We start from the raw sequence: 25167 nt of genomic DNA on the forward strand, positions 1-25167 counted from the left end.
CACACATAATGATGACATTTTTATCAGAGACAAAAAATCAGTTACATTCGACCTTTGCTTGCCGATGTGGCATGTGCGGGTCCACGTGGCGCTCAGACGTAAGCAAAAACAGTGGACCCCACACATCTCTTTCTCCTCTTTCTTTTCCCCAACTTTCTTATTAAAAAGGGAATATCCAACCTCCAGATTCTAAAATTAAACCTTTCTCCCTCACTATCACTCACTCACTCACTCACTCACTACAACTCACTGCTTTCTGTATGATTTTTGCCTTCCCTTCTTAGACGTCGCTCCGCCACATCAACAGAAACCCAATTTCATTTCCCCAACCTTAAATTCCAGAGCAAGCACTCCTCCCTACCCCAAGTTTCAGCGCAAATGACCACCACCACCACCACCCTCACCAAACCCAAGATGTTCCATCGAAACCAAAACCCACCACCAAACCCCACCCGGCTCCCACCAAAGCAGCTTGTTCGGATCATTCTCGCAGACGCCGACGCCACCGACTCCTCCAGCGACGAAGACAGCGTCGTACCCGGTGTCAAACGGCATGTCAGAAAGATCAGCCGTGAGCTCTCCTCATCTTCGAATTGTTCCTGTCATTCTAAGCTGTCCAAGCGAGGCAACCCGCCTGAACCCGACCCGACCCGCCGGGAAAAGTTCATAGGCGTCCGGAAGCGGCCTTGGGGCCGATATGCCGCAGAGATTCGGGACCCGACTCAGAGAAAACGGGTCTGGTTGGGAACCTACGACACTGCCGAGGAAGCTGCCGCTGTCTACGACAGAGCAGCGCTGAAGCTGAGGGGTCCTCACGCCGTCACTAACTTTACCATCCCCGTTATAGCGGTGGAGACGGTTGCTGATGAGGTGGCCCCCGCTGCGGGTTTGAGCCATGTGAATGAGGTTGGGGTAGAGGGAGGAGCTGCTGGTTGTGTTTCGCTTTGAATTTAAATTTGTGTATCTTCAGTCCTAGGAAATAAAAACAAAAAAAGCTCTTTTGTTCTTTTAACTTGAATGTTAGGCCTTAATTAGTTTTTTTATTATTATTATTATTTTGTGTCACATGTAAAAAAAAGGTTCAAACATACCATGCCATGTCAACAAACTTAACAATTTTTTTGACAGAGAGATGATGGAAATGGAAATGTATGGAGTAATCCATGTCAACAAACTTAACGAATTTATAACAAATTTTTTGACAGAGAGATGATGGAAATGGAAATGTATGGAGTAATCCGTGTGTCATGTCATGTCAACAAACTTAACGAATTTAACGAATTTAAAGGGACGATGGAGATGGAAATTTAGGAAGTGAGACACCAAGATGAAAATTTTAAGAGCTAAATAAGAAAAAATAAAAATAATTTTCCAGATATAAAGCAAAATCCAAATCATAAATTGGATGGCAAAACAATAATTAAGCTTTAAGATTGTGCCAAAAACTATGTATACAAAATGGGTTTAGAAATGCGCGGGGGCACTGTTTGACTCAACAGAAACCAAGAATGATGGAAAATTGAACTAAATTAAGTATTGGAATTTGGATTTACAATGGAATTGCATGTAGAATTTACGCTTTGATGTGATGAATTCATTTACACTCTCTAGAGGGACAAAATTCATATCCACACACTCCCATTCTTCATTCAAATGGGTGCCACTAGAACAGATTTAACAGATTGTCAAAGTTGTGTCTGCCCACAAAGGATGAAAGCTTGAATGAGGCTCTGTGCAGTACGCATTTTATCCGGGGTTCCGGACACTACAACTTGGGTTTCCAAAGATCCAGACTTTGAATCATGAACAACCAAATTTGCGCCTGAGATCTGCGGATGAAATATCCATGAAAAAAGATCCCCAACAACACATTGCCAATTTTGAATGCAATACCATTGAACTAATAACAGGACAGATAAACCCACCTGCCGGATCTGATTCAGATTACTGTTGTTCTCTCCATAAACGTGACAAATCAATGTCTGAGGAATCATGATCTCAACGGTTGTGCTGCTTAAGTAAGGCGGTTGACTTCCGCTGCTCAAATAAAATTTGCAGAAAAAGGTTAGAATGGCAGCAACAGCATTGAAGTTGTTTGCATGGATTAAAAATTAGGGAACTGTTATTGACAATCCAAAATACTCATCCTGCACTTGTCTAAGTGCATTTTCTCTTATGTTTATACAATGCACGGTTAAAGGATGAGTTTTTTTGGAGTGTAAATAACAACTCCCTAAAATTATAGAGAGAAACAAGGATATATTCAAGTTCACTAAATACTTTACTCAGATTATGTGCCCATTCAGGTTTATCCAAACAGTATTACTTATCACAATCATGTTTGAATTTAGCAAATTACCACAACCATAATAGGTGAATTCACGAGATAAATAACATGGCCAGAAGTGTCAACATGTGGTGCTACTTTAATAAGTAACAAAAAATTTACCTCTATCTAATCATAAATACTTGGGAGTTCAATAGCATATAACAAATGTCCTTTCCAGAGGCTATGAAATATTACCTTCGTAGAGACCCATTTCTTGTAGCCATGCCCAAACCAACATCAGCAGTTCCCCTAGGAGTCCCACAGCTTACTCCCTAGAAGCATCCAACAGACCGGAAAAAGAGGTTTAACATAAATATTAGAAATTGACGGTGATAGGTTATTCTCCCCATGATAGATCAAAATATAAAAGTCTAAGGTTTTTTAAAAGTATAAGGCACCAACCTGGGGAGTCCATGCTCTTGGAGAAGGACTCTCATATGTTGGACCATGTCCTGGTCGCTCATTGCCAAAAGAATAGGGAACTCGGTCCATGTGAGATGGGCCATTGTGATCCATACTATGTGAAAATGAAGGCTGATGATCGGGAGGTTGGGATGGAAAAGCAGAATGATCAATTCCATGATGGAATCTACCAGGTGAAGGATAGGGACCGGGGGAGGCTGGGTTATGCCTTGGTCTAAAGGAGGGTGGAGGCATCTCGGGAAATGGAGACATGTAGGGCGGGCCACTGAAATTAGCATAAGGTGGTTTCATTGGGAATATGCTCTCCCGAATCCTACTTGTTATATGAAAGAGCGCATCCTGTACAGACTGCAAGCTACCAATAACCTGCCATAAAGCACCAAGTGAATATCCTGATACTGTATTTAGCAAGAGTAGGGTACTCAAGTCCAGAAAAAGAACCCGTGGACCAACAGAAAAATAGAGAGAAGAATGATATTTATATATTTTAGATCAAACAAATAACTGTGTTACTAGTTATATTTAGGAACCAAAAACATGCATCCAATCCCATAAATCAACCCAATGTCCATGTAAGGCTAACAGCAACTTTCTTTATCCAGTAAGGCCACATCATACTTAATTAGATAATTGAAGATTAAGCAACATGACATACAGCAGGCATGTGCAGTATTATAATATCACCTGTACAACTTCGTCATTGTGGTAGCCACCCTTCTGTACTTGTTCCTTTGGAAAAATCCGTATACTAGCACCAGTAGCTCTTCTCATTTCAGTAATAATGAAACCTCCTTTACCCAATAAACAACCTATATGCTGTGGATGTACAAGAAGCCTAGCCACTACTGCAGCTCCAGGTTCAAATCCAATCTCCGCAATTCGATGATGTACACGAATAACGGCTTCCTGTGCTGGGGAATATTTTTGCTCTGGATTCTGCAATGAACTTCCGACATCAAGCTTGAACATCCTTTTGTTTTGTTTTGTTTTGTTTTATTTTAACTTTATAGCGTGAGTAACCAAACATGTATAAAGACTAATATAAAGAAAATTAATGTTTCCAGTAAGTACTAATAAAATGTAAAGGCACACACAGTTGAGCTCTAGTACCTCTTGTGCAGATATGATAACAACCCGCTCATCTGAATCAGGTGCACAATCAGCTATCTTGATTGATGCACCAGTTTCACTTTGCAAAATCCGGATAATGGAGCCACCCTTCCCTATCAGACTACCAACCTTATCAACTTGGCATAACAACTTGAATACCACCTCTTCTTCCATAAGCATCCTGTGACCGCTTCCAACATTTTCAGGCCCAGGAGTAGAAGAGTAATTCCTCGAGTGATAATCTGCAGCATTAAAGCCAGACACAAAACCCCGATGAGGAATAGGGTCAACTTGTGCAGGCATACCAGTTCCATGAATCAATCCCCCTGAAATTTTGGTAGCACCAGAGTTAGCTGCATCTACCTTAGGGTTATCCTGAAGACACCCTGAAACAGACAGTAGTGCTTTCTTCACAGCTTGAAAGTCTCCCGTTATCTGCATATCAAACCCACACAAATATAGCCCTAAGAAATACATTAGCACAACAAAAACAAAACATGTTATTTGCATCCCATGGTAGGTGCAGCATGCTTTCCCTTTTTGTGTTAGCAAGCATCGTCCTGTTTTTGTCTTTATTTACCCTTTTTATCTACTGTTGAATCTTTTTCTCTTGGGTCCCTACCATCTTTCACTTGAACAAAACAGAAAAAGAGAAGGTAATTGAAATTCATGTCTGCCTAGTTTTACCAAAAAAATCATCATGTGGTCTTCTTCATTTGCCTGTGTGCAAATGTTTTAGCAAGCAGTGAAGTGCACTCACTGACATTTATGAAACATATACTTAGCAAGAGAAAGAAAATCAATCAATCAATCAAATTTTACAAACTTAGCATATAAATAATGAAATACAGAACTCACTGCACTTGCTTGTTGCACAAAGCAATTCAGGAAACAACATGTCACACCAACACAAAATATGCGTGGTCACTTGGTTTAGGTAACCCACAAATATCTAGCACTTTATTTTGTTGAGAAAAATTCAGTGGGACTATCATGGCACGTCATTATGCTAATTATTGAAAGAAAGTCATTTCTTCTTATAAGATCATAAACTAATAAGATTTGATATTTTGTTCCTAAGTTATGCATTCTTTTCAGTTTTAACACACGACGTTGTTTGAGTGGTTTGTCATACCACATTAGCACTACATAAGTTTTTCCAGTGTTAATGCAGTTCCTCATAACTGTTATACCATTTAAGAAATCACAAAAAATTATCATTTACATCATTCAATAGAATCGTAGTAAAAGCAACAAATAAATAACCATAAACATCTCGACAATTGGACATTGATCAACAAAACAAAGCAGTCAGAACATACAAAAAAGGGAACAAGCTTACATAAACAGTAGAACAATTACAAAGTATCCACATTTTACAATTTCAATGCAAGCCAACAAGAAATAAAAAGAAAAAATAATTCATTACCTGGATCAACTCATCTCCAGGAGATGCACATGGCGGAATCTGGTCTCTGGGCAAAACCCTAACGTGAGCCCCACTCTCATGCCTAATCTTCTCCACAATCTTGCCCCCTCTCCCAAGCACACACCCAACTTGACTAGTCGCCGCCAACAGCCTACAACACACCAAACCTCCGCCATTATTGCCCTTCTCTGCTTCACCGGCCTCGTCCACCACAGCTCTCTTGAAAACCCTAACCAGTGCCTGCTGGGCGGGGGACCCTTCAGGCTTGTCTAGGGTTTGGGTTGTGTTATTAGGGGATTGGGCATTTGGGTCGGCGAAGATGAAGACGACGCACTCGTCGCTGCCATGGGTCGGGTGTTCGATGCGGACCTTGGCGCCGGGGGTGGGGCCCAGTTTGGGGATGAGGGCGGTGGTTTTGGAGGATGGCAGGAGCAGGCGGAAGAGGGCGCCTTCCATCGATTATCGAAGCTACTGTCTCTATTCTCTAGTGAGCACAGAGTGGGATGGATACAAGTGTCTCTTTCTAAAAAGAAATGGGGTGTTCCGAGTAAATCTTTGGGTTTGGATAGAATCATCCCAGAAGCAAATATCATATGTGGGCTTGGTTCTTCAAACCCAATCTCTCTCTTTTGGACCAAAACAAAATTTCTTTCTAAGTCCACCAATTCCCCAAATGTCATCTCAGTTTCTTGATATTGAGATAGGTTATGAGTTTGTTTCTTTTTGTGATATTTGTGCGTTTACAACCAATTTCGATGGCTTAGATATCATAATAAATTTTGAAAAGCAGATCGAAGATGAAATTCTTTTCAAAAAACATTTGGGTGAAAGGGAAAAATAGGGCTACTAGAAAATGTCAAATTCAAAGCAAGAAATACACACGTTTGGTACGGTCTAATACCTTATTTGAAAGTAGCACGTTTTATATTTAGATATTGTCAATCTAGCTAAATTATTGGTTGCAACACATGAAAACGTTACTTAATATGTTGGGGACAATTTATATGCATAACCATGACATTGTCACGAAGAGTTATTAATTCATGTATTGTAATATGAATGGAGGACAAGTTTATACTTTAGATGATAGTATTAATAAATAAAACACGTGCTATAATATTTGCAAATTATAACACATGTGTTGGTATTAGGATCACACCCAAACTCTCTCGTGTGTTAAATGTATGGAGAAACTTGCATCATGTGCATGTGAGAAAAGAGAATAGAGATGTCTGTATTTGGCATGGGCGATCAAATGGAGCAGTGTCATCATGGTGATGTTTCAACTCCTAGACCTTAAACCCAACCACATGGTCATGTTGTCTCAAGACATCGCGATTGTATTACTTTGCATTCCTATATTGCACATTGTTCACGTGCAAAAATAAAAAATAAAAAATAGCTATTAGGGTTCTAATTGTGGTTGTTAAGCAACTTCTTCCACATCCCAAAGCCTAACACAATTGAAATAGCCATCTCTTGAATGAAGGGAAACTTGAGGGGATAAAATTTAAGAAGACTAAGCTTTTTTCTCTTTAATTAGGCTTTATTTTGGTCACAACATGTGGGTATAGCTCTTTTGCAAGAGAATTGTGCATGTGTCTTAATTTCATGGTTGATGTTGGGGCTAGGTTGTTATGAGGGAATCATGGTATATTCGATGGACTTCTGTTAGATTTGCATTTGAGAGATAGTGATAGGCGGATAAGTTTTGAATTAATCATATTACAGTGGTGGATAATAAGTATGATTTCTCTTGTTATATTTATCGACGAAGAATGTTAATGATAATCGTCTGTCAGTTGTTGATACATACATTGTAAGACCCACTTTAATAAACAACTCACAACAACTCATATGCACACGAACATCTACTCTAAGCACATCTCAATTCCCAATATATATGACATGACATTCAAGTCACGCGTTTTGAGTAATTTCTTTTTTAAGAAACAGACACCCAATTTAATTCAGAATTCACCAACAAATATACATCTTGTGGCTCTCGTTGCTCCATTCTCTTCAACCAACACACAACCATTCTTGACCTAGTATTAGATTTCACAAACAAGAATGATTCTTTTCTCTCAAAGAAAGCTTTCCCGCATTGCTTTTTGCACCATTTGATTTTGTGCACACAAAGACTTGAATGATTTATGGCCCGAATTCAAAAGAAGAAAGAAAGCTCCAATTCAGGGACAATGTGCCTGGCCCACCCATAAGTAAATCATTCTAATCACGCCAAAGTTGTGCTCAACCACCGCTTCTACTGCGTGGTTTTGTATCAACCGCCAGCTATAACTCACACGCGTCACTCATCCGCTGGGCCGCTGCCTCATTCAAATTATTATTATTATTTTTGTTTTTTTACTGAAAATTTTCATGTGGTGGATCTATTGTGGTTGATTCATTTGTGTGGCTGAAATTACAATGGTAAAGTAACTGTCCGCTCAGATTTTGCCACGTTGTCAGTTACCGTATGGTGGGGTTGAGGAGCTTTCTTTACGCAACGAAGGCCATGAAGCCGCTCTTAATACGTCTTCATCACTCTATTTTTTTTTTTTATCTTTTCCAATTTTATTATCTTTTTTTATTTATTTTGTAATAATTCTTTTAATAAATTTATGCGTCCTTTGTACCTAGAAAATTAATCTCGATCAAATCATGCTATAATGGGAATACAAGACAAATTATAGCTCCTCGACAAATAAAAAGAGACAAAATATAGTGCATGATATTCAACTATATCTCTAAATATGTCGTTGTGGTTTGATTTGATGTTTGTAACTCCACCGGCATTGAGTATTTACATTTTTATTCAAGGCGAAACTTTGAATATTTTAACTCTTTCAGTCCAAAAAGTCAAGATTTACTTACTCAAAGTCAAAGATGCTTAAAAATAACAAATCCATCGTATAAGTAAATTGGGGAAAAAGAAACCATCAAATATATATGTTTTAATGTGGTAGACAAGGCACAATATATTTTATTTTTAAAGTAGAAGACTTCAATTAGTAATTTTAACATTTTTAAACCATGTAAAATTTTAAATATTTCTGAATAATAAAATAAAGTTCTACTTTAAAATTGGGAACAACGCAGAAGAAGCCGAGGGGTATATTTGGAAACTCAAGAACTTCCAAAATTTTGCAAGGGGTTTTGGAGGTTGGGATTTGAATGATGGTGACGTAGTCAAGTAGTGCCACGTGGTTCGACCAAAAAAAAAGAAAGTAGTGCCAGGTGTTGATTCTCTGAAATGCCGCCCCAACTTCTGGTAGAGAATTTGGTAGCAACCAGATATTTTCCAGACGAACCTCACATTTATTATTTAATATTACTCGTCCAAGTACCCTTCTTCAATAAATAAAAAATTCTTCAACACTATTTTCATTTTTTGCCCATTTTGTTCATCATTTTACTGGATTCACCCTAAAACATCAAATAATTGCCACAACATTTTTTTTTTATTTAAAAAGGAGAATTATTTGGAGAACTACAAAGTCATAGTTATGATATACATAAATATTATTATTGAAATTATACCTTCAATGGTACAATTAGTCGTCCCCATTTTCATGATTGTATCTATTGAAAAAATGAATACAAGTGATCATTTTAAATCCACAATTAAAATTTGAAGTTAGGCTTAAGGCTTGTAGTTATATATAAAGAGCATTTACCTACATACTAAGTTATAGTTTAAAAATTCTCTTTTATCATACTCTTGACCTTCTCTCTGGAAATGACCGTGAAAGTGCCACAAAAAAATTTCATTCATCCAAAATATGGATGCGTTGTTAATTTCTCACAATTGATGTATCGTGTACAATGACATTCTCCAAATTAGTGCCTCATTTGAATCCATTAATTTTCTTATCTATATCCTTAAATTTAAAAAAGGTAACAGAACATAGAGGGGAGGGAAAAAGCAAAAACTTTCAAGTCGCATGAATAATTTGTGGTGATTGCATGTATCAATAATTTACTTTGTAAGAGACTTGTAGTTCAAGTGGTTTAGAGCATTTATCATTGTACTCGAAATGCAGGGTTCAATTTTCCTCTCCCCCAATATCGGTTGAATTAAAATAAAATAAAATAAAATAAAAAATTTACATTGAAAGCTTTCCTAATCACTAAAAAATGAAAAATAAATTTGAAGTTAGTTGAGATGTAAGATAAAAAGAAAAGAAAAGGCTAGTTGGGACTTAGATGCAATAACCAAAAGTAGGAGAAGTGAAGGTTGCCAAAAAACCAAAAAGTAGGGTGAGTTTATGAGTAGTTTCGAGGGGAACGAGGTTTATGTGGACAGAGACTGAGAGAGTCCAAGGCAAAGCCAAATACAGACACATGAACACACACCCTTATTTTTCTTCTTCTCTCCTCTCTCTCTCTCTCTCTCATTTGTTTTGTTCTCCTCCATAATTTTATTTCTTTTTATTTTTATTTTTATTATAAATTCAAACAGCCCTCCACAGCCTCCTCCACTCAAACACACACAAAAACACAAGGCTCCTTCTCCTCCTCATTATCAACCATAAAAAAAAAAAAAAAACTCAAACTCTCTCTACCTCTCTCTACCTCTCTGTCACTACCCACACCATTTCATTCCCCACCGTCTTTCTCTCCATTTAATCCCCCCACACCCTCAAATCACCTCACCACCTTTCAAACCCACAACCCAAATCCTCCAGCTCTCTAGCCTTCTCCACCATGAAAGCCAGGGTTTGCGAGCTCTGCGACCAAGAAGCTTCGCTCTACTGCCCCTCCGATTCCGCCTTCCTCTGCTCCCGCTGCGACGCTAAGGTCCACTCGGCCAACTTCCTCGTCGCTCGCCACATCCGCCAATCTATCTGCTACAATTGTAAAGGTCTTGCCGGAAGTCGGAATCTACAGTCACTCTGCTCGTCATGCTCGCCGGATAATTTTTCTGGTCATGGCAACGGCGACGGGGACACCCAGTCCTCATCCTCGGCCTGTTCCGCCTGCGTCTCCAGCACTGATTCCTTTGGCGGAACTGCGGCGACGAAGGCTGGGTTCGATAACCGGAAATCTGAGAGCTCCGTAACTCAGGTTTCCGGCAAGTTGTCGAATATTCCGGCGAGATTCTCCGGCGCAAAGAGGAAGTACGTACAGAGGGCGCGAGCGCGAACTTCGACGAGCGTGGATGCAAAAGCGAAGGGTAGTTTCGTAAATTGGTGCAGTAAGCTGGGGCTGAATGGTAATTATTCCGCGGCGTTGGTGTCGACGGCGTCGAATGCGTTGGGATTTTGCTTGGGGCGGTTGGCGGGCGTGCCCCTGAGAGTGTGCCTGGCGGCGTCGTTTTGGTTCGGATTGAGATTCTGTGGGGACAGGTCAGTTTACACGCGTCAGAATCTGAGACGGATTGAGGAGTTGTCGGGAGTGCCGGCTAAGCTGATCCTGGCCGTTGAAGCGAAGCTCGGGCGGGAGCTGAGAATTAGGCGCGCACGGCGTGATGATCTAGAGGAGGGGTGGGCCGAGTGTTGAGGGTCAGTGTGCAATGAATCTCGCACGTGCGCGTGCAATGTAGGAGTGTGAACTGAAGTGATTTTAGTGATTAATTAGTCAACAACAGAAGATTAGGGTTCAACTGAGAGAAAAAAAACTTAATTTAACTTTGTAAGTTTTCGGTTTTTAGTTTTTGTTTTCGGGTATTATTTTTTTAATTTTTATTTCGCAAAGTTATGGTCCATGGATGGTTCTTTTTCTGGTTGTTGTTTAGGATCATTGAAAGAGTACAAAACTAGAAATTATTGAAAATGGATCAATCTTGGCCACATTTTCATGATTTCTGGTTCTTAAGGTGTTTAGACCAGTATTAGGTCTTGACCATTTCATGGTTACTAATGCTCTAAAATATTGTGTGGGCATAAATTCTCATGACAGATCATTTTACTTTACATTCCTGACCAGAGTTTGACTCTCATATTCTCATTTAATTTGACTAAAAAATTAAAATTCTAAATTGATCTTCCCTACTGCCGGAATAAAGCGTTATATTAGACTTCACATTCACGACAAGAGTTTAACTCTCATATGCATCTTTTGAATACGAAAAGAAAAATAAACGTGGTTAATCGTCTATCATGTTATTCTCAACATTTCTTGGTATAAAAGAAATAGATTCCTCATTCTTCTTATCATATGTGGTATACGATATTAAGATGTGTTACCACAGAATAAGATGGGTGTGTGTGTGTTGAGTGCAATTTGGTTGACATTTCTGAAAATACCTCTTGAAAGTTATCATTCATCGGGTTATCTTGCTCAACTAAACAAGCAAACTTTCAAATCATGTCTAGAAAAAAAATCTTTTCTAGACAGTGTGGTAGTGGTAGTAAATTTGCCAGGTCTCATCATATAAAGCAACCAAAAGACAGCAGCGGATACTAAAAGGGCAAGTTGGGATGACATAATGGAATTAATAAAAGAGGTTGATACTTTGAGTACAAAGAAAGGTCATAATAAGTAAGGCAGATATTTTTTTAAAATTATAAATGTGAGGACTGAAATGTGATTCTGATTGAGGCATTTCAGACAAAAAAGGTTTGGTGGTGGAAAATTAAGAACAATAATAAGTTCTGGTTGTGGCTGCAGTTTGAAAGTTGTTGCAAAGAATCCAATGAACAGATAGAGTAGTGGGAAATTTGTTGCATCATCTAAACCAACATTAGTCACTCATTTTCTTAATAAGTGGTAAGGAAATAGAGACCAACTTGTGTACGATCTCTCTAATAGAGGTGGGATCCATTATATTGGTGGGCTCCATTTTATTAGAGAGATGATACACGAGTTGATTTCCAAAGATGGTCTCCCTACCATGACCCAAGTGATAATGATTTAAGCTTTTATGTTTCAATCTTTGTTCTTCTAACCCCTCATCTATAATTATCTGTCCAAACTAATTGCTTATGTGTAAAGATGTTGATCCTGAATCACATCTTTGGTTGGTTGGTTGGTTAGTTGGTTGGATATTAATTTACTTCTACATCCAAGACCAATGAAATTTGCAGGTTTTCTTTTTTCTTTGGCCAGTTGATAAAGAGAAGAAATATATGACCACATGTTGGGAATCCAAAAAGCTAAGCAACCTTTGGAGACATCAGAAGAATGTGTAAGTATCACTTCTATAAGACCTTCACTTAATACTTATACAAATACCCACATCCCAAGAAATTAGATGAAGATTTTGGTTGAAATGCATGGGAAGAAAATTTGTCTAAATCCATTATAGTATTATTGACATTTAAAAAAAAAAAAACACTTAACAGATGTGTACTATTTGGGTTTTGCCCTTTTGTAAGTGCTATTAGGAATCAGATTCACAATATTAATGTCCATGTTTTAATTAGAGGGGTATTTGGATTTTACTAAAATGGCCTCTCAGGCTTGGCAGTTTGAGGTCTTTGAGGTGTGTGACTAAAATCCCAAACTGTCAACAAGAATGTGAAACTCAGGCTCACAATAGATTACTTTTTCAGTTTTTCTCACTTATAAGATTTTGAATAATGAAAGATGATCATCAGCTTGCAACATTGACAGCTCTTTCAAATTCAGGCTCAAAGGCAATTAAAAATGTGGTGAAAACCCAGTACCAGAATATATCTCTCATCAAATGCATTCAAAAACAGTGCAGATCTAATCTTCCTATTTTACTAACCATACAATGCTTTGTTCAATCAAGATGGGGCAAGCAGAAAGCCAAGCATTCTTGTCAAATGTGGTTGGAAGTGTTATTTTGGAAAGAGAAAAAATAAAATTTAAAAGATTTCATCACCATTTGGTATCTAGAAAAGTTACTAATGTATGTATCAGCGTTCTTGGCAGTGACTGGTTGTAAATCTCCCTTCTACAGCAAGCTTAGGCAATAGTTCTCTAAGACTAATGCCACGAGGACCCGGCTTGACACTGTTAATGTTGTCCCAAGCTGGACACAACTCCTCCTGAGCTGTTGAATTCTCTAGGCTCTTACTTCTTCCTAGGTCAGGGCACCATTCTCCGGGAACCAACCCTTTGGAACTTCGGTTTAAAACATTCTCATCGATCTTGTTTAGTATCGGATCATCTGCTTGAAATGGTCTTGCAAAAGCTGCTCCACTTGCTAGCATTTGATCGTAGTGTGACATGCTTAGGACTTGAGATTCCCCGAGCGCATTCGAGTCCCATACAATGTACCTCAGATCATTGTTCACTACAGAGTTTTGGAACCCAGTGGAGCTGCAGATGATTGTGTGGAAGTAAGACTCAAGAGGGTAAGGCACATTGCTGATGTACATCAGTAACTTTCTAGGAAAGTTGTCCCATCCTTTGACACAATACTCCATGAAATCTCTGGTTAAAATCATCCAAGGTGAACCTATATGACAAGATTATAATAAAACTGAGAATTTTGCCAACTTACAGAAATCATAATCTTGTAACTTGTTGAATGCACATTTAGTGGCATTCTGTAAGAGCAACTGACCTCCAAATATTTTGAAAGCATCTGGCATGGATCTGTTCTCTACAGCATACATAAGTGGAGTGCTCTCCTGAAGATATAAACTAGGATCTACAACGATTCGATCCATATTTTTCTGCCTGCACCCAATCAACTTCCATTTAGAAAATTCAGGACAAGGCAAATTTTGACTTAAAACTTATGGCCTAAATGCAATTCAAGAGGCATATATGCAGGCTAGTTGGGTTGATCATTTATGTGCCTAAAACCTGCCTCATCAGTTAATAATTCTCATATGTGAAAGTTCATGACCAGGAGAATTTAAGTTCAGTCCTATAACTTTGCCTGCATCCATGTCACATTGTAATAAAAGAAAAAAGGAAAAATTCTGTGAAAAAATTCTGTAAGAGAAACAAAGTATTGGGAACATCAAAAGGCTATTGCTTACTCTTTCCAGCCAGTCTTGTTTGTAAAATGTATAAAATTGGTATTCCTTGGCAATAAAGTGAAAGCATGGAGCAGATCTGAACAAAAAAATTTAAATATATTCCTAGTCAGCACAAGCAAAGTCATAAAAGTTCCTAAGTATACATAATTCTATAAAATTTTGTAATTGGAAGTAGTTTAAGGTAATGAAATCCAATAATTTTTAGCATTAAGTGACAGTGACAATAATTTTTAGTTCCCAAACAATTTCAAGGACAATTATTTTGATTTGATATCACTTACCGTCCTGAGGGATGAGTGGATAGTCAGAAGCACTTAAAGTGATGAACCAGTCCCAATCTGCACTGAGCTTTAGAAGCAATGCTGCAGCATGAAGTGTGGCAGCAAGAGCAGAAGACCCCATCTGGTTGAGGGCATAACTTTTTCCAACAACATTAACATTTCCAAAGGCCTGAAACACCTTCTCAGATTGAACATAGAGAGCTAGCTGTCCTCTATCATAATCTGAAGAACCAGCATCAAGTTGCAGCAGATACTGGTTTCTTGGATGATATATTGCCTTCAACAGCCTCAATATTTTCTCACTTTCTCCATTAGTACCACATATCCAATAAGCAAACACAGGGGGGTAGCCACTCCCTTTTAATGGGGTTATTGAAAGGTGGTACTTGCTGCCCTCCATAGAAAACACTTTTTGAGATGATCTTGATAAAGCTCCCAACAACACTAAACAAGCTGCAAATGCTAGAAGCCATAGACTACAACCCGAGAACCATCCAAAAGTGTTTGATACTCTCATTGGGGAAAGCTTAATGTCAATTAGCTTGAAATGTTTCTGATAAATAAACTGTCAGCCACCAATGCCAAGCATTAAAATCATTCAAATCCAAGAAACCAAACTTTTCCTAACCAGTATGAGATGCGTTTGTGTAAATGAAGCTAACCACAGTTGCAGCATTACAATACCCTTGAAAGGAGAAAAAATGCATCCATGAACTTGAAACAAAACCTTACATTTGGTAAGGAGTTCATGTGAATAAGGTAAAGCATCTGTGTTGGGCCAACAAAAAAAAAGAAAAAAAAAAGAAAAGGGCATCTGTGAAACCAAGGTGAGGTTGGGAGCTTGGTATTGAAGAAAACAAGGAGGAGAAATTTGTCAAAGTTAGAATACGTTCAACACAAGGAACCGGGTTGTCCATGATGGCAGGCCTTTTGAAAAGGACTTGGAGAAAAAAAAAGAGAGAGAGAGTTGAGAGGTGGCTGTTTTATGCTGGTTAAGATGTTAGTTTAATTATAGAGGTGGGGTTGCAAGGTCGGTTGAAAGCTGTGAAACGCAAGTTTTTTCTTCTTTTTTATTTTATTCTTTTTTGTATGTGACGGTGAGAGGAAGATGTAATTTTCTAACCCATGCAGCAGGTTTATGCAAGTTAATATTTAATTCTTTGGCACTTGGCACCTTGGAAAGTTTAGAAAAAACCAAATCAGTATATTCTTTCTGTGGGGGTTTTCTAGTTCCATTGATATGTTGGGGTTTTCCTTCTCCCAAAAAATTGAATAAAAAGTATATTTTTGACCAATTTGTAGTTATGTTAGGAAATAAAATATAAGAAATTTGTGAAGCTGGGTTACCACAGTAGTTGTGGCCCTCCCTTTTCCCTGCCTGCTTGGCACCGAGGATCGAAAACCTAGGATTTCTTTCCTCCTAATGTAACCGGAAAAAAAAAAAAAAAAAAAAAAAAGAAATTTGAAAATTTTCATACCACAGAGAACGGGTTTGGGCCAATTGGGCCAGTGAATGGATCCAAGAACTGCAGTAAAGTGTCCATGGTTTAAGTTTGGATCCAAATCCTAGCCCACTTATATGGTTGTGATGGTGCTTCGTCGTGGGCGGGTCAAACTGCATCCGACCCGTTTGCAGCTTCTCCGAACAAGCAGCAAATGCTTAGTGAAAAGATTGCCAGGAGGATATTCATTTTTAGATCCTAAGCTCACATGGAACAACCAACAACAGCCTATCATTATCACGTAAGCTTCGAGACCACTTTCAACTTCACACTAAACTCATTAGGACGACTTAAACAATCACGAGTTTGAACTCAAGTTCAATTCATTATGCTTTTCGATCGTTCGAAAAAGAGACGATGGACGAGAAAACATCTTGACATTCGAATATAAGATAGAAAAGTACCGGAATGTTACATTTCAGATTCAAGTATTTAAAAAATAACCACAACAGACCAACATGCACTTCCACAACTCATATATAATATATATATATATATATATATATATAGAAATTCTCTTATGCGGACATCCGGACGTTATTATCGTGCGGACGTAGTGTATTTTGTACTACCCCTCTCTGTTTTCCTGCCTGTTTACAATATGATCCGCACGATAATAACGTGCGGACATCCGGATAAGAGAATAACTGTATATATATATATATATATATACATGAACAAATAGAGAAATAACAGATACAAAACAAATTCATAGTCATATGTTATTGCTATTGAATGTTTACTCATGATGGAGCTTCATCTGCTTGCCCACTTTGAGCATTTCTCACCAGGTGGAGCTTCATTTTCGCCTCCACAGATCATTATCACTGATCTGTTATCCATTTTAACACCTTGCCCCGTTGGAGCAGAGTAAACACTGTAATTGGTTAAAGAAAAGAAAATGTGGAAGGGAGTCATTTTTTAGACCGTGGACTGAAATTGAAACAAATAATCAAATTTTTGTGAACTATCTCTTTCTTACAGCTAACTTTCTATTCAAATTTATTTAAGTTTAAAAGAAAATTCAGCCTTTTAATAACATCTCTCACCCATGTTTAGAACGATGTATTGCTTCTCCCTCTTTGGTTATTTCCAAGAACTTGGAGTGAATGTATAGATAAGAAATTCTGAGTGCAATTTGACATATTGTTGTAACAAATTGCTTTCTTTATTCTACATTTGTAAATAAAAACACTTTCTTTCCTCTGCTTACTTACAAGCCAAATGAATGTAGTTTTACCTCATGAAGCATGTTTATTACTCATTGAATTTATTGATGAAATTGCAGTGTACTCCTGTGTAATTTGATGAGGAAAAAAGCCTAAGGGTTTTTCCCAAAAGAGAAGGTTCTGATGTCATTTTGTCGAGAAATAGGCGCTCAGATGACTCTTCTTTTTCTCCGTTTGATAGTTTCCATTCTGAATCAGGTACAATTCCACTGATTCTTTATTTCAATCAAGCTGTTGAAGGTGTAAATTCATGTGCAGCTTTAATGTCTGAAATAGGCGCTCAGAGACTATTGCTAATGAAATAGCTCTCTTCCGAGAATTGTCAGAACTAAACTGGTTGGCTGGTTACATTTCATGTGCAGCTTTAATGTCTGAAGTTCCCATTTTGTTATTATTTCTTATCTCTATACGTAAAACAATTTTATTTTGCAGTAAAATTGGAAAGCTTACACACTAGCAAGATTATTAACAGCGCATGATGTTATATTGTCTCCACGTACAAGCAAAATGTCCCATTTTGAAGAAGTTCTTGAACTCTATACTGACTTTATAAAGTTCTTGAGCACAGCTTAGTTTTGCTGCAGAAGGTAATTATCACTTCTCCTCATGTAGTAAGTCATGGTCCATTCTTATTTGTTCATAATGCTGCTACGTGTGCATCTGGATTTATATTCACATTCTGTAACTGTGTCAGTGGCTGAAGGTCCTGAACTATTTGTTGGATTACACTGACTCATAATTTGTAATTAAATAATCTATAATTTCTGCAAAGGAAAAGTGTATATATATGTTATGTGTTTATATGTATGTAGTTTATATGGTGATGCTGCATGCGTCTGGATTCCCATCATTGCTGGCTTACATGTTGCAGGTAACTTCCAATAGGGAGTCTCTGTTAAACCACTGCTTTAGCTATAAAAACTTGGCTTCTTCAAGCAGCTTATACTTGAGCCTTTGGACAGGATTGGAGGCCATGCAGCTTCTGTCTTGCTTAAATCTGAGTAACAACGAGCTCGGTAGTTTAACTTCTCTGGGGCCGTTGAGACTGTTGAAGTCACTAGAAGTGTTGGATATCTCATACAATAAGATTGGCTCACACACTACTGACACGACAAGGTATTTCTGTTTCTTCTGTTGGTTTACATTAATAAATGTTTTCTTCATACCGTCAAGGTACGTATTTCAGCCAACAAAAGGTATGAGATAGATTTTGAACTCACCAAAACTCTGTGTAAGTAAGAGGGGCTCTATTAAGTTGCTCCTCCAAATTCATTTGAGACCCATGCAAGCAAGAGCTGAAAGTAACACCTGCAAACAGTCCTAGTAGGGCATAGAGACAAATATGCTTGTTCATTTTGTTTGATTTTGACACCATTGACGCCATTCTCTCTCTCTCTCTCTCTCTCTCTCTCTCTCTCAACTGAAATGCAATGAGAAGTGCCTGCTTTTCAATGAGCTCAGAGGCACTCCTTTACTAGAAGATACTTGAAGCTCTGGCTTCCAACGGACTTCTTTTTTATTTATTAAAGATTAGAAGCTTCATTGGTCAAAGCCACTTGGTCCATCCTTGATTAGGGATTGCAAATTATGTACATATATAAATATCTAATATAAATATTCCCTAACTACTTGCTATTAAAATAAATCAATTAACAATGCTAAATAGCCTTGCACATCAATATTAAGCGGTAATTTAAAGAAAATTAATAATAAGCAAATTGTTCTTGAGGAGCACGGTGTCGACCCCATAATTTAATACTAGCCTCTTTGCACGCACTTCCGTGCTTGTGAGAGGCTTTTTTTTTAAAAGTTTAAATTTATTTTAGAATTAAAAAAGATAATGGGTAGTTGTGTTCCATAAAAATAGGATTCATTATCTGATTTTTCTTGTAATTTTAATTTTTTTAAATATGAAAAAGTGTGAATTTACCATATTATCCTCATTTAATTAATAATTTCAATTCTTAATGTTTGCATTAACCAAGGGCATTTTCTGGTATTTTGAATGTTTCACCATTCTCTGCCTTTTGCTTTATATATACTAGCCTCTCTACATGCGCTTCCGCGCTTGCAAGAGGCTTTTTAAAAGAAAAAATTAAATTTATTTTAGAATTAAAACAAATAATGGGTAGTTGTGTTCTATAAAAAGAGGATTCATTATCTGATTTTTCTTTTAATTTTAAAATTTTTTAATATGAAAAAGTGTAAATTTACCATATTATCCTCACTTAATTAATAATTTCAATTCTTAATGTTTGCATTAACCAAGGGCATTTTTTGGTATTTTGAATGTTTCACCATTCTCTGGCTTTTGTTTTATATATATAGATATACTAGCCTCTCTGCATGCGCTTCCGCGCTTGCAAGAGGCTTTTTAAAAGAAAAAATTAAATTTATTTTAGAATTAAAACAGATAATGGGTAGTTGTGTTCCATAAAAAGAGGATCCATTATCTGATTTTTCTTTTAATTTTAAATTTTTTTAATATGAAAAAGTGTAAATTTACCATATTATCCTCATTTAATTAATAATTTCAATTCTTAATGTTTGCATTAACCAATGGCATTTTTTGGTATTTTGAATGTTTCACCATTCTCTGCCTTTTGCTTTATATATATAGATAAAACAAGGTCTTGGAGAGGATGGATGACAAGGTCAATTCCCACATTTTTGTAATCTTTGCGACTCAAAGTAGGAGGCCTCAACCCATATTTCCTTTGTTGGGCCTACGATTAGGTCGGGCCTTTACATTTGTTTCTAATTTATTTAATAATTTTAATCTATTTAAAAACAAAATAAATTCTAGTTCATGACATTCCCTAATGAAGTGGAAGATAATTTGTCATCTGTTAAGTGTTTTCTGTTTTAGATTTATTAACAGAAATGAAAAAGTATATTGAAAAAATGGGAAAATGGGTGAAGGGGTGAGGATGTGGAGAGTATTGTCCAACTTTGAATTGTTAAAGGACCTAGTATGAGATTATATGGAGTTGAGCTACTTTTCCTATTTGTAATTAATTTTGGGATGGAATCTCAACTTTCCTCATAGTATTCACTTGTTGGACCCAAGAACCACATGTACTCCCATGTCTTAAGCTTGAAAGTTATTCACACGTGTGGGGGCATGTTGACAATATGGGCTCAACTTCCTTCGGAGGGTAACTACCCAAATTTAGAATGTGGGTTTCGTTTAATGTTTTTATTTGTTTAATACTAAGTTTCATACCCTTTTACCCTCATAATATTAAATAGTGGTGCCAAGGTTTGGAAGGTAGGTACCAAGGGGGTTCAAACCTAGACTATTGGTCTACAAGCCAATGCAATTTTCCACTGGGACCTTTTAAAATTTTAATCAATCAAATTTATTTTTTAGGTTTTTCAATGTTTCACCATTTGAGGTATATCTTGTGCGCTTGTTGTTGCTGGTGAACTCCTCTATATTTGGATTAACCTCTTGTGGTTACCGCGCTTCCATATTTGTATTAACCTTATATAATTATTTGTATTTATATTGGTCCTTGTGATTGACGACCTTTCGGCCTAAATTATGAATTCAAAATTATCAAAGAAATCACTTTACACTTTTGGCCAGTACAAAGAGACTACTTAGAAACAAATACTAAATAGTTCAAGGGAAAAAGGCATTATTAGACCAAATAGCATTAATGTGATTTTGACCCCAAAATGGTATAATCATCTCATCTCCACCACCAACCCCCACCCCCATATGCTGATCTTGTGGGTTCTTCATGCCCATGAACCATGGATGCCTATGCATCGTCTCTATATTGTTAGTTTCGAAAGCCTACCTCTCTATTCAATGATCTGTTGTTGCAGGCACTAGCAATCCTGTTGATTCTACTTGGACTTGTTTGTTCTCCTCCTCCTCATTCAGAATCTTAATTTTGATGCGAATGTCCTTCAAGCTTTGGTCAATCAGCCAACCCAGATCATTCAAAGAAACCATGTTCAAACTGTGGAGGGACTTACCAGTCAACCTCTAGAATAGCACCCTTGTCATCTCCTTCTTCCTATTCTCCTTCCTTTGTTTCTTTGGTTGTTCATTGGCTTTCTCAATCCTCTGCCTTAGAAAACTTTCTTGGTTCACCATCTTTTTGCTTTGTTCCATCTCCGGCATGGTCTTAAATTTTTTAAGAATGCGTTGCACTTGGAGAGAGGATGGCCAAATCTCATGTTGAGTATCATATAGGCTCTAAATTATGGCACATGCTGGAACATCACATATGTTGTTGAGTTCACTCACTTTCTTCATCAGATCCTACTTCATTTTCTTGAATGTTGTTTCTCTAGTCGAGTAATTACTGATGTAGGTTAGTTTCACCTTCTTTCCAGACATGGCTCTTAGAGAAAACGTAATGAAAAATGCAAACTAGTAAGAAGATGATGCATTTGCGAGTTTTCTTAAGTGGAGAGTCTATGCTTTATATAGGGTAGCAATAGGGCAACCTAATGAATTCGTAGAGATTACGTTTTGAATGAGAATTAAATGCGGGGATATGTTTTTCTTTTTTCTTTTTTCTTTTTTAATACAAACGGATATTACGGGAAGGGGGAATGAACATTCCACTCCAAATCGGGGAGATTTGGTATTTTATCATAATGGGAATGGGGAAAAAAGCTAAACGGGAATGGGGATGAGAATGGCATACACACCTCTGATTCGACCCATTACATACCTTTTCTAAAGACAAATGAACTTATAAATGTACAGATGCATCTGCTATTGAATTGATTAATTTTGGGCATGTTTGGATAAGGGATGATTTGGGGTGTGGATTTGGAATTCAGTCCCTAAATCAAAATTCAATTGTTTGGGTCTGCATATTGGTTTTGGATTTGGGCCAAATCTGTGTTGTTTTATTTCATTGCATCATCTTCTTTTAATCCCAACAATATGTTAGATAAGGGTAAAGCAGCAAAGGACCCATTCATGTTGTGGTTTGGAGTATTTATTCCCTTAGCCAAGGTTCTAGGTTCAAGTCCTAGCATCCGTGTAGTGTGTGTGAGTTTAGTATACTATCACCCCTCTCATACCTGTGTCGACGAAATTTCGTCGGGAGAGGTCATTTAAAAAATATATATAAACTTAGGATGTTTAGGTTAATTAATTTTTTTAAATTTTATTGTTAGTAATTAAATAATATATTTGCCTCATTTAATTAGTTAAATTAGTAATTATATTTTAATTATTATTTATTTAGTGAATAAGTAATAATTTTTTTAATTAACTTCATGAATTATATTACTTAATAAATAATAATTCATTTTTTCCTTTAATATTCACCAAGTAAAACATGACTACTAATCCAAGTGATTAAAAAAGAGAGATACATATTAAAGGGTATAGCCGCCCGGCTGGACTTTTAAAATATTCTATTTTCGGAGTATAGCCGCGCGGCTATACTTTGAAGATATTCTATTTATAGGGTATAGCCGCGCGGCTACACTCTTTAAATATATATATATATATATATACACCAACAATAAAAATATAAATATGGATTTCTCTGTATGCTTAGCTTTTAAGGTGCCCTTTTTTAACACCCCACATCAAAAATCCACTCCTATAAAGGTCTTTATAAACAATGCACTATGATAGTTCGGTAAGTGTGGTTAACATTGGAGAGTTGGGCTAATGTAGAACAAATATATTTCCACAATGCGCCAACAATAAAAATATGGATTTTTCTGTAGGCTTATCCTTTCAGGTGCCCTTTGTGAAAATTTCACATCGATAATCCGCACTCTTATAAAGGTGTTTATAAACAAAGCACTATGATGCTTTGGTAAGTGTGGTTAACATTGGAGAGTTGGGCTGATGGGCTGATAGGGTTGGCTTTGGATTTGGCTTCGATTGATAATAATTATATTAATCAAGACTTGAGCCTTGGGCCTTGGGCCTTGGGGCTCTTGGGCTTTGGAGAAATTTAATTAAGACACTCAAACGAAAATAAGTAATTTATTTTTTCATTTAACTTACAAGATTTCCAACGTACATAAATAAGACGTATTTTTTACTTTGCATTTTGGAGAAGAAGCACATTCAAGTTCGCCACGTTCGCCACAGATCAATGATTAAATCCTAGGAGATAGACGTCCATTGAACTTCAAGCACCGAGAAGGGGCAAACTGCAAGTACTAAATCAAGGAGATTTAGGTCCAGTTTGGGATTGCTGTCACTTTAAAAAAAAGTTGCTTATGCTGTGCTTTGAAAATAATTAGCTGTAAAGTAAAGTAGCTCCATGTTTGGTAAACAATATTTTTAAAGTGCTGTTAGTATAAAAAGCAGTGTCAAAACCATTTGATAAATTTTAATATAAAATTGTTGTAACTGTAAATAATGACTAAAATAGACATGATGTTGAAGTGTTATGTACTAATCATGTGGTGGTAGTGGTGGTGATGGAGTGGAGGTGGTGGTGGTGATGAAGGTGGAGTTAATTATTAGGTGATTTACTTCCTTGTTTCATATAGTTGACACATCCTTGTATCTCCTAATTAATTATTGTATCTATTTTCTTGTAAAGCACCCTTATAAACTCCTATATATCTCTTTATGGAGAAGAATACAATTAACATAAATTATTCAAACCCTATTCATATTTTAGCACAGTTCTCTCCAGGTTGAGCTTCCTTCTTGCCTTTACAGACCATTATCACTGATCTATTATCCATTTTAACCCTTCGCTTCTACAAACATAAAATGAAAATAGTTATCCAAATGCTTCTACAAACAAAAATGAAAATAATTATCCTTTGAATATATAATTAAAAAGAACCAAGCAATTTATAGGGGTATATATCTATATACAAGAAGTACTTACAATGGGTTGAACAACCTCATATGAATGCTGAGTTTTTTGACTTGCATCTGCAAGTAGTAATGGGAACAAAATTACTAGACAAAGGAAGTAATTGTGAGTTATTTTTTGCCCTTTGTTCTCTAATTCTTGCTTAAATAAGAATGACAATTAGAGGGTATATTATATATATAAGTACAAATTATACTTTTATATATATATTTTTAGTACAAGCGATTGGAGAAGGACGGGGTTTGCACAAATACGCATTGGATGCATGAGGTTTCAAACCTCTGCCCACATAAATAGAAGTGAAAGAGCTCAACCAACTAAACTATACCCAACTTTGACCATCAAATGGTTACCAACACAAAAACTAGAATACCACACACAACAAAGCTGAAAAGATAAAACTCCTTTAAAAGTCTAAATTATGCCAAGTGTGCATGCATTAATACTTGAGAGAATAATAGCAACAGGATATGGAAGAAAAAAAAAAGTTAAATATACCATAATTTAATTAAAATACTTAGAGTCTAAACCCTAAACCCTCTTTTGTAACAACAAAGAAAAAAAAATAAAACTCTTATCCAACTTCAGGGTTGTTTATTAATGGTGTGTTAATTGGATTGACTTTAGTTTTTAGTGCGCTCCTAAGTGGTCCTCGGTACAAGCCCCCATGGTTCCCTTGTGTGTAAGTTTCTTCTAACTTGGACAACCGAAAAAAAAAAACTTTGTTCTAAAAAATTATAACACAACTCCAATACCAACTCAAATAAATTGGTGCAATACAAACCTAATTAATTGGGTGTTTGATAGAATCACTCAAAATAACAAAGTGAGGATAAAAAACCTTTCTCAAGTGTAATTAATTGGTGCATTACAACTCCAATACAAGTTACAACTCTTAGGACCAGTTTGGCATTGCTGTGCTGTGAAAATAATCACTGTTAGATTTGCTGTGAAAGAAATCAGCTGTGAGGAAAATCAGTTTGGCGTTTGGTAAACTTTTTGTTAAAAGTATTGTTGGCATTGATTTCTTCATAATCAGAAAATGAATGTGTCATAATCATTAAACCCAGCGCCTCTTCAAAACTGATTCATGCATAATCAGAAAATGAAAGCACCTCATTAGCT

The 25167-nt window shown here is 36.8% G+C and overlaps 4 protein-coding genes and 1 pseudogene across 4 annotated transcripts; 2 read left to right on the forward strand and 3 right to left on the reverse strand.

The window, feature by feature from the left end:
• Positions 1 to 51: 51 nt before the first annotated feature.
• Positions 52 to 1018, forward strand: LOC110752390 (pathogenesis-related genes transcriptional activator PTI6-like). The gene has a single exon (XM_021953034.2). It carries the CDS (start codon positions 379 to 381, stop codon positions 946 to 948), a length of 570 nt encoding a protein of 189 aa, XP_021808726.1. The 5' UTR covers positions 52 to 378; the 3' UTR covers positions 949 to 1018.
• A 383-nt stretch (positions 1019 to 1401) lies between these two features.
• LOC110752380 (RNA-binding KH domain-containing protein) lies at positions 1402 to 5811 on the reverse strand. The gene is made up of 7 exons (XM_021953019.2): positions 5292 to 5811; positions 3863 to 4297; positions 3437 to 3688; positions 2732 to 3118; positions 2525 to 2601; positions 1926 to 2037; positions 1402 to 1829 (listed from the first exon to the last, which is right to left on the reverse strand). The coding sequence occupies exons 1-7, from the start codon at positions 5745 to 5747 to the stop codon at positions 1686 to 1688; spliced, it is 1863 nt and encodes a 620-aa protein (XP_021808711.1). The 5' UTR covers positions 5748 to 5811; the 3' UTR covers positions 1402 to 1685.
• Positions 5812 to 9615: 3804 nt separating this feature from the next.
• Positions 9616 to 11001, forward strand: LOC110752378 (B-box zinc finger protein 32-like). Its single transcript, XM_021953016.2, has one exon. The coding sequence runs from the start codon at positions 10002 to 10004 to the stop codon at positions 10794 to 10796; it is 795 nt and encodes a 264-aa protein (XP_021808708.1). The 5' UTR covers positions 9616 to 10001; the 3' UTR covers positions 10797 to 11001.
• A 1900-nt stretch (positions 11002 to 12901) lies between these two features.
• Positions 12902 to 15361, reverse strand: LOC110752347 (beta-glucuronosyltransferase GlcAT14C-like). The gene is made up of 4 exons (XM_021952978.2): positions 14479 to 15361; positions 14198 to 14273; positions 13774 to 13889; positions 12902 to 13665 (listed from the first exon to the last, which is right to left on the reverse strand). The coding sequence occupies exons 1-4, from the start codon at positions 14993 to 14995 to the stop codon at positions 13121 to 13123; spliced, it is 1254 nt and encodes a 417-aa protein (XP_021808670.1). The 5' UTR covers positions 14996 to 15361; the 3' UTR covers positions 12902 to 13120.
• Positions 15362 to 20837: 5476 nt separating this feature from the next.
• LOC110752354 (agamous-like MADS-box protein AGL80 pseudogene) lies at positions 20838 to 21566 on the reverse strand (annotated as a pseudogene).
• Between the last annotated feature and the right edge of the window lie 3601 nt (positions 21567 to 25167).

This window comes from Prunus avium, chromosome 3, assembly GCF_965620075.1.
Source record: "Prunus avium chromosome 3, drPruAviu1.hap1.1, whole genome shotgun sequence".
In the NCBI taxonomy this organism is placed as follows: domain Eukaryota; kingdom Viridiplantae; phylum Streptophyta; class Magnoliopsida; order Rosales; family Rosaceae; genus Prunus; species Prunus avium.

Coding starts and splice junctions, on each gene's coding strand:
- LOC110752390 (XM_021953034.2), top strand. CDS start 379: ATGACCACCACCACCACCACCCTCACCAAACCCAAGATGTTCCATCGA.
- LOC110752380 (XM_021953019.2), bottom strand. CDS start 5,747: ATGGAAGGCGCCCTCTTCCGCCTGCTCCTGCCATCCTCCAAAACCACC. Junction 3,119..3,436: donor ACAATGACGAAGTTGTACAG/GTGATATTATAA, acceptor GCTTTATGGCAG/GTTATTGGTAGCTTGCAGTC. Junction 2,038..2,524: donor AGAAATGGGTCTCTACGAAG/GTAATATTTCAT, acceptor TTATTTGAGCAG/CGGAAGTCAACCGCCTTACT.
- LOC110752378 (XM_021953016.2), top strand. CDS start 10,002: ATGAAAGCCAGGGTTTGCGAGCTCTGCGACCAAGAAGCTTCGCTCTAC.
- LOC110752347 (XM_021952978.2), bottom strand. CDS start 14,995: ATGAGAGTATCAAACACTTTTGGATGGTTCTCGGGTTGTAGTCTATGG. Junction 14,274..14,478: donor TCCACTCATCCCTCAGGACG/GTAAGTGATATC, acceptor TTTTTTGTTCAG/ATCTGCTCCATGCTTTCACT. Junction 13,666..13,773: donor TGCTTTCAAAATATTTGGAG/GTCAGTTGCTCT, acceptor CTTGTCATATAG/GTTCACCTTGGATGATTTTA.